We start from the raw sequence: 10,585 nt of genomic DNA on the forward strand, positions 1-10,585 counted from the left end.
TATATTTGAAAGACAGTTGTGATATGCACGTTGTGGACGCAGTGCTGCACATATATGTAATGACGGGGGAGCTTGTGCGTGTGCGCATGGGGGCGTATGCATGTGTGTCGGTGGAACGACAGAATCTTTAAAAACTTGGAGCATTACTGGTTTCATTACTAGCTGGGCATGTGGAAGGTCTTCCTCTCCAGCCTGCCCATCTGTAGAAATTGGATGCATCGCTAGGCAACAACAGAGCAATACATCTGTAGAGCTTGGTGACATTCGAACTGTCGCCCTACTAATCATATCCGATTGCTACAAGAGGCAGTCAATAAAGGGTGTATAAACAGATAAAGGTTTACAAGAAGTTAGCAAGGGTTAGAACTTCACTGATGGAAAAGAAAAACACTTTATTTTTGAAAGTGGACCTGAACTCTTGCCCAGGACAGAAGGAAAACGTAGAGAAATGCACCCTGTATGTATTTAGAGAGTTTAGCCTGTCTAATTCCCCCCTCATTTGTGTCAAATCATAAGTTGTAATTTGATCTCTCCCCTGTGTCACATGACTTTCATGGCAGAGATGGCAGATAAATTCATTTGAAAGCACAGGCTGTTAACAATATGTCTGCTTCAATGAATCAAGAAGTAGAAACAAAGCCCATTTATTTTAGGATTTGTATCAGCTGTAACAAAGAAATGTTTTTGTTTAAAGGTTATTATGCTGTGGAATATCTTTAAGAACAGAGAGGAAGTTCTGAGTTCAGGTCCGCTTTAAACATAAATCTGTCAACGTAAAACAGAAGGCATTTGCAAATATTCAGGAATAAAAAAGGAAGAACTCCCCCCCCCCCCTTAGTTTTATCATGGTTAGTATAGCAGGCAGGCTTGGTAAGTAGTGATGGTTGAACATCAAGATTTTGTGTCGGCGAATGCGTTCACCGCGAGCTCCATAGACTTTAATAGCTGGCAAACTTCTAAAACCTTCAAGGCATCTCTGCAGCCACTATTTATTTAAAAAAGGTGTACAAAGTATTCAAAAAACCAAGACAGTAACATTTGGCGGGGAAATCAGTGGCAAATAGTCGCCAAAAATGCATATTTTACGCAAATGCCATTTAAATGGGTTTTCTTTCTAAAGAAATGTGAATGGCTGCCAACTGTTGTGGTTAATAGCACAGCCCACTAGAATCACCTAAATTGCAGGGTATGTTAAGGAGAACAGTGGGAACTAGGGGAAGAATGGGGAGCCCTGGAGGAACTTTTGAAAATGCTTTGAGGCTCTCAGCTCTCTCAGCTATACTCAGTATAGAGTTGTGCAGGGAGCGTCATGTGTGGCAGTGGGATCTTCAATCAAAGTATCTTTGTTGCATCATTTTCAAGGATAAAGTAATAGTTAAAAAAGTGAATTTGTTGTTTTACTGTTAAGATATGTGTAAATTGAATTGATATCTGTAAATTAAATTGAGTTGTTTTACTGTTAAGATATCTGTAAAAGTAACATTGGGCCCGATACAATTTAGTTTTTTTCCAAGGAGATAATTTTTAATCCTCTTTTTAAATAACTTTTCAGCACTCTGCACAGTTGAAAAATACCAAAAAGTAGGTGAAAAGGTACTGTCAAAATTATTATTTGTTCCGTGCTGGTGGCTTAAAGGGCATGATATTTATGATATGAATATATCAATTAGGAGAAAATGAGAAAAAGTGGATCGACCCATTGAGTACAAAATTATTACCATTTCATTCTTAATTATGTCAATGTAATTTTTAACCTGTAAAATTCATTTCTAAAGGAAAACATATTTTGTCTTGCAGTGTGACAACTATTCATTTCAAGAAAATGGCAAAATTCCATAGAATCTTGGTCCTTATCATTCTTTTAACAGTTTTAGGTTTCATGTACAGAACTGAGATAAGGGAACTGACCAAAGACTACCTAATTTGGTCTGCAAACCCAATTATTGACTTAACTAAAGAAGCACCAGAGGCAGAAGCATCATCTACCTCAAAAACAAGTTTCAAAGTAGCGAATAAAAAGGAACCCAAAAGTCAAGGACCGGAAAAAACATTACTGGATGCAATAAATAATAAACTAACATCAAATATTGCCACCAAAAATTTAAATCCATTTGATGTCTTAAAAGGAGGCAAGGGTATCATTTTTCTGGAGACCACAGATAAGATGCAGCCACCTCCTCTGGTGTTATGTGCCATTGAGTCAGCAGCTCGATTGTATAAGGACAGACCAGTGGTCTTCTTTATGAAAGGATTGAAAAATATTAATTCAGAAGACGCTGTAAGGAAATATCTCCCAATGCTGTCTTCGTTCAAGAATGTCTATGTTTTTCCCTTGAGAATGGAAGAGGTTTTTGCAGAGACACCACTTTCTTCTTGGTATCAAAAGGTAATCTTACTATAACTCTTTTTTTTGCTCTGCAGAAAGGAAGGAAGAACATATAAGACAAATATACTTTGTTTTTCAAACTCAAACATACAAAGATTCTGAAGAACATATCATGCTGCTGGCCGTATAAGATGTCCAGATGATATACTGAGAAGAGAGTAATGGGCAGCGAAGCACCATAAAATTGCACCATGTCCTGGTTGGGATCAAGAGCAGGTAGAGTCAGGACAGCACACAGAAATTACAGGAAAAAATAAATCAATAAAATCAAGGCGAAAGAAAGATCAGACAAGAGCAGACTGGTAAACATCCCAGATTTGGATTAACAAATACAGGGTTTGAGGAGCTAACCTACTTGGAAATTGACAAACTGACACATAGGAGCAAGAATCAGAAAAACTAAGAGTTGTAGATACACATATACAGTGCATATAAACAGGGCAGGATTTGTACTCTTTACCGCCCAAGGCAAATGTCACCAGCCGCCCCCCCTCCTTCTCCTTTCGGTATAGGAAGCAAGATGACCCCTCCCCCTTACCTCCAGTATAGGTAGCCAGATGACCCTTCCCTCTTATATAGGTAGCCTGATGACCCCCCAGTATAGGTAGCCAGATGACTCCCTTAATTCCTCCTTTTCCCACCCCCCCTTTCAGTATAGGTATCTAGCTCGTCTTCACACCGCAGCAGCCATCAGTGTCACTAATTTCTCCACTCATCTCCAGTGTAGAAGATTCCTCTTCCTTGCCGTCTCAAATGCTGCCCAAGTCCATAGCCGCCGGACACAATGTAAATGTGCACATAGAGCAAGGTGGCTGCTGCACAGGTGGCTAGCAGCCGAGTACCATGGTTAGGCGCTTGCCTGATTTCCCTGCATTGCAGCATTTGCAAGATTGCAAATGCTGCACCAGTTTAGCCTGTTGCTTTGGTGCCCTTGCTTCTGTGGTGCCCTCGGCCATGGCCTAGGTGGCCTTGGCTTAAATCCGTCCCTGCATATAAATGACAATTATCTAGCATGGGCCTGAAACCCATGTATCTATGCTGCTATTGCGGCCAGGAGGTCGCACTGGGGGTGATATACAGGCTGGGAACGCGAACAATCACTCGCGTTCCCATGCCTGTCGGCCGGTGACGGCGAAACCGGAAGTGTTCGCCGGCGGGTCCAGAAGCATCGGACCGGAGCTGCGAGGGCACCGATCGGCTGCAGGGGGCTGAGGGAAGCCCCAGGTGAGTTAATCTCATTTTTTTTAACAGGCTTTAGGTTCACTTTAATGGACCTATAAATTAAACTATAGCCTAAAGGCAAAAAGATGTGAAGAAGGAGCCGAGAAAACAATATCACTCTTATTTTTTTTTATTTATTTTTTTTACGTGAAAGGTGTTGTATTTTTACAAGATTAAAATGGGATGAACCTCAAACTTCAGCTATGCTTTAAGCCTGGTTTCACACTATGGGCTCGATTCTCTAAAGTGTGATAACTGCTATCACAGCAGTTATCACATGAGCAAAGCGGTAATTTGTGTGATAAGCGAAGGTTTGCGCCCGATCACGTGCACATTTCATGGGCAGCTCGTGCGATAACTGCTGTGATAGCAGTTATCACGCTTTAGAGAATCGAGCCCAATGAATTGTCATTAGCGATGCGGTGCATCATGCCCGTCACACCGAATTGCACCTCCAAAAACAGGCCTTCAGGGAACACCCCGTTAGTACCCGATGTTCCCTGTCTGGCATTCGGCTAAGCAGAAGGTGCATTTGCGGTCACTTCCTGCTTCTGGTATGTGGAAGTGTACGGAAGCGTATCATTAAAATACGCTTCAGCGCATGCACGCTGTGACAACGCAATGACAACGTTTTAAAAAACCCTGTGTCGCCATAGACGGACATGATTTCCGGGCTGAGGTAGGTCGCCGCAGGGGTCATGCGGTAATGTAGGTATATGCTAGCGTCAGGGCCGGCCTGCCCATGAGGCGCGGTGAGGCGGGTTCCTCAGGCGGCAGGAAGTGGAGGGGCAGCACCAGGCATAAAGAGGAAGTGACTGCGCCGCATTCTTGCCGCCTTCTAACCTAACTGGAAAGAGACGATAGAGAGTGCAGGCTGCAGTGTAGACTCTGCAGTGAAGTCCGGCTGCTCTGTGGTGCCTCCGTGTCTGCACACACCGTGAGTGACCCTCCGCCGAGTCCGCCCGGACTGTGTTCTGGCTGGGACCCGCCCCCCATTAGGCTGTACACAGCCCGCCAGTTCTGCTGCCACGTGCCACCCACATGATGCCGCCGGCCTCCGAGTCCGATGACTCCGAGCTCTGTGGCCTCTCCAAGGCTGCACGTCACTGAGGCCTGCTAGATGATGATGGCGGCGGCAGCCGCCCGCTCTGCTGCCCCTGATTGTGCTAGTCACGGTCACTGAGCACCGCAGACGTTACCGTGACGATGATGATGAGCCTGCTGCCGCTGTTCACCGCCCTTGCCCGCCAGCACGAGATGGAGCATGCCCGCCGCCGCAGCCGTCTGTCCTCTGCCTGCCAGTGCAGGATGGATCATGCTGGATGCCCGAAGCCCGCCTTTTGCCGCCGCTAGACCCCATCCCCGGTGAGTGAGTCAGTCACTTTGCTGACTCAGGCAGGCTTTCTTTCACGGTCGGTTGGTCGGTCGTGTGGGGGATGTACAGCAGATGGTGGGGCCTGTGGGTATACAGGGCACCAGTAATGGAGGACGTACAGTAGGGAATTAGTAATGGTGGGCGTACTGTGGGGATGGAATCAGTATTGAAGACATATTGGGGGGCTTGGCAAGGGGAACAGGAATCAATGAAGGGGATGACAAAGTCGAAAGGAAGATGAAGGGGGGGTGGCTTGGCAAGGGGAACAGGAATCAATGAAGGGGATGACAAAGTTGAAAGGAAGATGAAGGGACCAGGGGCACAAGAAAGGGGCTAAGTGGGAGCAGGAAGATGGTGACATGGGAGTGGGGATCAAAACATGGAGAGGGAGGAGGGCAGTGACTGCAAGGAGGGGCATAAGACAGAGAGACTCAGGAGAGAGAGTGGCAAATAAGGAGGCACAGGGGAGAGGACACACAGAAGGGAGGCACAGGAGAGAGTTGCAAAGGAGGCACAAGAGAGAGGCCATAGAAGGGAGGAACAAGAGAGAGGGGCAAAGAAGGAGGCACAAGAGAGGCCACAGAATGGAGGCACATGGGGAAAGGACACACGATCTTTGCCTCAGGCAGCAGAAAGTCCAGGACCGGCCCTGGCTAGCGTTAAATCGGGCACTTCCGGCGCAGTGTACTGCAATGTAGGGAGTATGAACTTCCTCATGGACTTTCATTAGGCTGTGGTAGCAGTGTGGCAATTTGCAACAACGCATCACGCCAGTGTGAACAATAGATAGAAATAAAGATAGATCCCTCTCAGTTCATAATCTGTTCAGAGGGAGATCTATCTGATCAAATCCTTCCACAGGCTGAAAACAGCGTTTAATAGATTTTAGCACAAAATGTATTAATCATCCATTGAACTGCAGTGCTGCACTGTTTGATGGAGTGCAATGCCATTGGGTCCTTGATCTGCAACCGCTCCATTGCTACAACCATTTTGATCAAAATTTGGAATTGCTGAAATTTGATCTAATGTCTGACTAGGACAGCATTATTTAATTGAAATTAGGATCCATACAGCTCGTTGTGTTGTTGATCTCCACAGCAGAGTAAATCACGCTGATAAAATTGTTCCATGTATGGTCTGTTCAAACAATGTAGAAAAGTGCTTCTGCTGTATATGATACCACCTAATAACCTTTATTTTGATGAGAATAGTTGTCATTCTTCTGCAGTATATCGATGTAGTACTGAATGTTGATAATACTACCTGTTTGTGCATTATAATGGCAACATTACATTTTGTTCAACCGACCAGGTCATTAAAAATACAGTTAAACCAACTGGACCTAACCATTGTGGGGCCCCACTTCAAACAGTTTGTGGGACCCCACAGCTAACAGTTTCCTATACTAAGCTGGGGGTCTGAAAGGAAGGATGTTAGGTTATTGAGTTGAGAGGAAGTGCAGAGTTTAGAAAAAAAGAAAAACAACCTAAGTGAGGCCATGTTCAGCAAGGTGACTGTCTGGGACAGTGCATTTCTTATTGACCAAGTTCACTGGCTATATTTAGGAGCTTTGTAAAGAATGAGTTACCGCGATCATCATGCCTATATTATAATAATAATAATCTGATCATTTGTATAGCACTTTTCTCCTGTCATGCTCAAGAGCTGCATCCACTGGGACACGTTCAAAAGGCCACCCTGCAGTGTTTGGGAGTCTTGCCTTGAACTCCTTACTGAATAGGTACTGACCCTAGCCAAGATTCGAACCCTGGTCTCCCATGTCAAAGGCAGTGCCCATAACCAGTATTACTAGAATCAGAGATTAGCGAGATTGGCAATCTTCTTTTCATAAAAATAATTATTTATTAATTATTTTTTAATTACTTTTATTTTGTATTTACTGTATATAGCGCCAACATCTTCCGCAGCACTTTACAGATTACATAGTACAGATTATATATATTACATATAGCCACAATGGTCCCATTTCTAGCCAAAAATCATTTGAGAGATCAGAAATTCTCATCAGATTGGTTGTAAATAATCTCAGCTGATGGGCAATTGTCGTCCGATTAGATTTTCGTCAAATCAAAATTTGGATTTTCTTGTTGGTTGTGAAAGATAAGAAGTAAAGAATGGTTCGTTTGATGGTGTAGTGAATGATTTTTCTTCCGATGAGAATTATCTGATCGCTCAAACATTTTTTTGCTAGAAATTGGACCGTTAGTGGCCACCTTTACCCTTACCTCAGCCATATTTCCATTGTAGTCTCAGGCCAATTTTAGGGGACGGAGTGCAATTAACTTGTCTGTATATTTTTGGGATGTGGGAGGAAACTGGATATGCTGAAGGAAACCCACACAGACACGGAAAGAACATGCAAACTCCACACAGATTTTAATGCAACAAATTTCCTACATGAAGAACTTGTAACAGAAAAAAAGCATGTTTTATGTCCTCGTCCCAAAACTTTCTGTGTAGCTGGAACAAATTTATAGCAATGAAACCGCACTCTCTGGCTTCTCACCGAGTAGGTAGATGAAGCGTGTAGACTAGTGTTGGGCGAACACCTGGATGTTCGGGTTCGGGAAAGTTCGCCGAACATGGCCGCAATGTTCGGCATGTTCGGGCCGAACCCCGAACTCCCCGAACATCCCGCTTGTAGGGGCCCTATGGGGTCGCAGGCATAAGGGGGGAGCATGCCCCGATCGCGGGGGGGGTCGGAAATTCCCCCCACCCCCTCCGCTAGCGCTCCCCCCTCTGCCCGCTTCCCCATACAAAAGTTGCAAGAAGTACCTGTGTCCGGGTGGTAGTGGGTGGCTGTCTGGCTGGCAGTGGGCGGCACTATGCAGTGACTAAATGAGGAGGAGGAGTCCGGAGAGTGACGCGTTGAGGGAGGCCGGGCAGCGGGCGGTTCAGCCCCTGTTCGGCCGAACAGGGGCCCTGTTCGGCTAGTAATTTGGCAGTTCGGGCGAACGCGAACAGTTTGGCCGAACACCACCAGGTGTTCGGCCGAACTCGAACATCACCCGAACAGGGTGATGTTCTGCAGAACCCGAACAGTGGCGAACACTGTTCGCCCAACACTAGTGTAGACCACATATCACAGGTATAACAGAATCTTCGTATAGCAATAAATCTGTAGAGATCTGCACTGCTTCAATATTATTCTTAGTTTATTGAATGTTAAAACGACATACAATAAAAAGAATTGTGGGGCAAGACAGTCTGCTGTTTCAGGCTCCCACCTTTCTTCAAACTGGGCAACTTGCAAGAAAGGCGGTGCAGTGCGGATCTATACAGATTTATAGTTAGAACAAATAAAATAAATGACCTTTACCTGGCAAACCATATTATACGTGTTAACCGTTTTATTGAATTAAATGTTTTGTTTACAGGTTGATCCAAAACAGGAAAAATATTGGACACATGTTAGTGCTGATGGATGCAGATTGGCTCTGATCTGGAAACATGGTGGTATTTATTTGGACAGTGACATTATCTCAATTAACCAGATACCAGTTCGAGACTTCTTGGCTAAAGAATCAAATGTGTCTTTTGCTAATAGTGCTTTTGGGTTCGCTGCCCATCATGAGTTTATATGGAAGTGTATGGAGGACTTTGTTCGAGATTATCGGGGAGAAAGATGGGGGTATCAAGGACCAATTTTACTAACCCGTATTGGACATCAGTTTTGGAGTTCTCCAGGAAATGGTGAGAATGACGTTACTTGTGGAAGCATTACATGCCTGAAAATCCAGCGATTCTTTCCTTTATCATTCCCATCATGGAAACGCTACTATGAGGTTTGGGACAAAGAGCCAACATTTGCAGATTCCTATGGTTTGCACCTCTGGAATTTCATGAATCATGATGAAAACATATCTGTGGTTCATGGGAGTAATACTTTGGTCGAGCATCTATTCCAAAAGTATTGTCCTTCTTCTCATAAAGTATTGGCTGAAAAAAAGACGAGTGATTAAAGCAGTGCTAAACAAACTTTGTGCAGCCCACGGCCCGCATTCCTTAAATTCCTCCCCTTTCTCTACCAGCTGGTGAAAAGAGGGGAACTTAAAACTCACCTGACCGCAGAATCCAGCATCTCGTCTCCATGGGAACAGGTTGTCACATGACATCAGGATGTGCCAGTGTATTACACACCAGCCAGTGTACAATACGCTGGCACATCCCGACGTCGTGTCATGTGACACCCTGCTGCCATGGAGACCAGATTTTGAATTTGGTGGAAATGTGAGTTTTAAGTTCCCCTCTTTCCACCCATTAGCGACTCTGCAGGAAGGGAACGAGGGAGGAGAGGAACAGTGCACCTGGGCTGTTCCTCTCAGTTGATCCAGCACTAGTTTAAAGTAATCAAACACAGAACATTTATATCGCGCTTTTCTCCTGGCGGACTCAAAGCACCAGAGCTGCAGCCACTAGGACGCGCTCTATAGGCAGCAGCAGTGTTAGGGAGACTTGCCTAAGGTCTCCTACTGAATAGCTGCTGGCTTACTGAACAGGCAGAGCCGAGATTCGAACCCAGGTCTCCTGTGTCAGAGGCAGAGCCCTTAACCATTACACCTTCCAGCCACCGGTTTGTTAGTGGTGATGAAGAACAAAGAAAAAAATCTAAAAACACTAAAAGAACTATTTAGAAAATGAATTACTGTATTTGGCCATTTCTAATGGCCAAGTTGCCAGAGAAGCAGATGTGGGACTTCTAATTATGAGACATCACCAACAAAAACTTTAATAAGCTTTAATACATTTTCAACTCCATGTCAAAAACACCCGTCAGTTATTGCTATTTCCCACTTGCTGTTCCAGTTCAATGTGTCACTTCCCGCACACAGTAAAGCCCCATCCCTGTATTATTATTATTATTATTTATTGAATTTATAAAGCGCCAACATATTACGCAGTGCTGGACAATAAATATATACAATGATACAAGGATGACAGACATAACAAGGTTATTGTAACGATTGGTGTAGCAACACAGACGTCTGATTATGTGTGATCTGCAGAATCACCAATAATACAGACGCTATACCTGATTATGTGGTGATCTGCAGTATCACCAATAATGCAAGTATAGCTAACAGGAACACAGAGTGAGATGTGCTTGGTGCAACAGTAACTGATTAGCTTAATGAGACCTCACCAGAGGAGCTGGTGGGTACTATCAGAAACAGTAACTGAGTAGATTTAACTAAACCTCACCAGAGGAGCTGGTGAGTACTATCAGAAAAGCACCTCACCAGTGGCAAGGTCCCACTGGTGAGTAGAGAGGTCAGACAGGCTAGGTTCGGCAACTGAGAGGCAGATACAGTACAGAATCAGTAGGCAAAAGAGTAGTAGGTATTCAGGCAGAGGTTCAGCAACTAGATCAGATGGGCAGAGGTACAGAAACGTTAAGCAATAGCGGAGTCAGAGATAAGCCAGAGTCATACACAGAATATCAATAATAATACAATAAACAATAGTCCTAGTTTTGTGTGAAATCCCTGGTTTCCTCCCAGATCAAAGCACACCAGATACTAGTCTAAGGTCTGAGCGCTAACACGTATGTATACGCAACCGCAGACAGGTTGCGAGTG

The 10,585-nt window shown here is 44.5% G+C and overlaps 1 protein-coding gene across 1 annotated transcript; it reads left to right on the forward strand.

The window, feature by feature from the left end:
* Positions 1-2,164: 2,164 nt before the first annotated feature.
* On the forward strand, positions 2,165-9,118 carry LOC137504689 (alpha-1,4-N-acetylglucosaminyltransferase-like). Its single transcript, XM_068233272.1, has 3 exons — positions 2,165-2,386; positions 8,384-8,938; positions 9,038-9,118. Exons 1-3 carry the CDS (start codon positions 2,165-2,167, stop codon positions 9,116-9,118), a joined length of 858 nt encoding a protein of 285 aa, XP_068089373.1.
* The last annotated feature ends 1,467 nt before the right edge of the window (positions 9,119-10,585 follow it).

This window comes from Hyperolius riggenbachi, chromosome 4 (assembly GCF_040937935.1).
Source record: "Hyperolius riggenbachi isolate aHypRig1 chromosome 4, aHypRig1.pri, whole genome shotgun sequence".
Classification (NCBI taxonomy): Eukaryota; Metazoa; Chordata; class Amphibia; order Anura; family Hyperoliidae; genus Hyperolius; species Hyperolius riggenbachi.

Coding starts and splice junctions, on each gene's coding strand:
- LOC137504689 (XM_068233272.1), top strand. CDS start 2,165: ATGCAGCCACCTCCTCTGGTGTTATGTGCCATTGAGTCAGCAGCTCGA. Junction 2,387..8,383: donor TTTCTTCTTGGTATCAAAAG/GTAATCTTACTA, acceptor TTTTGTTTACAG/GTTGATCCAAAACAGGAAAA. Junction 8,939..9,037: donor ATTGTCCTTCTTCTCATAAA/GTATTGGCTGAA, acceptor TTTCTCTACCAG/CTGGTGAAAAGAGGGGAACT.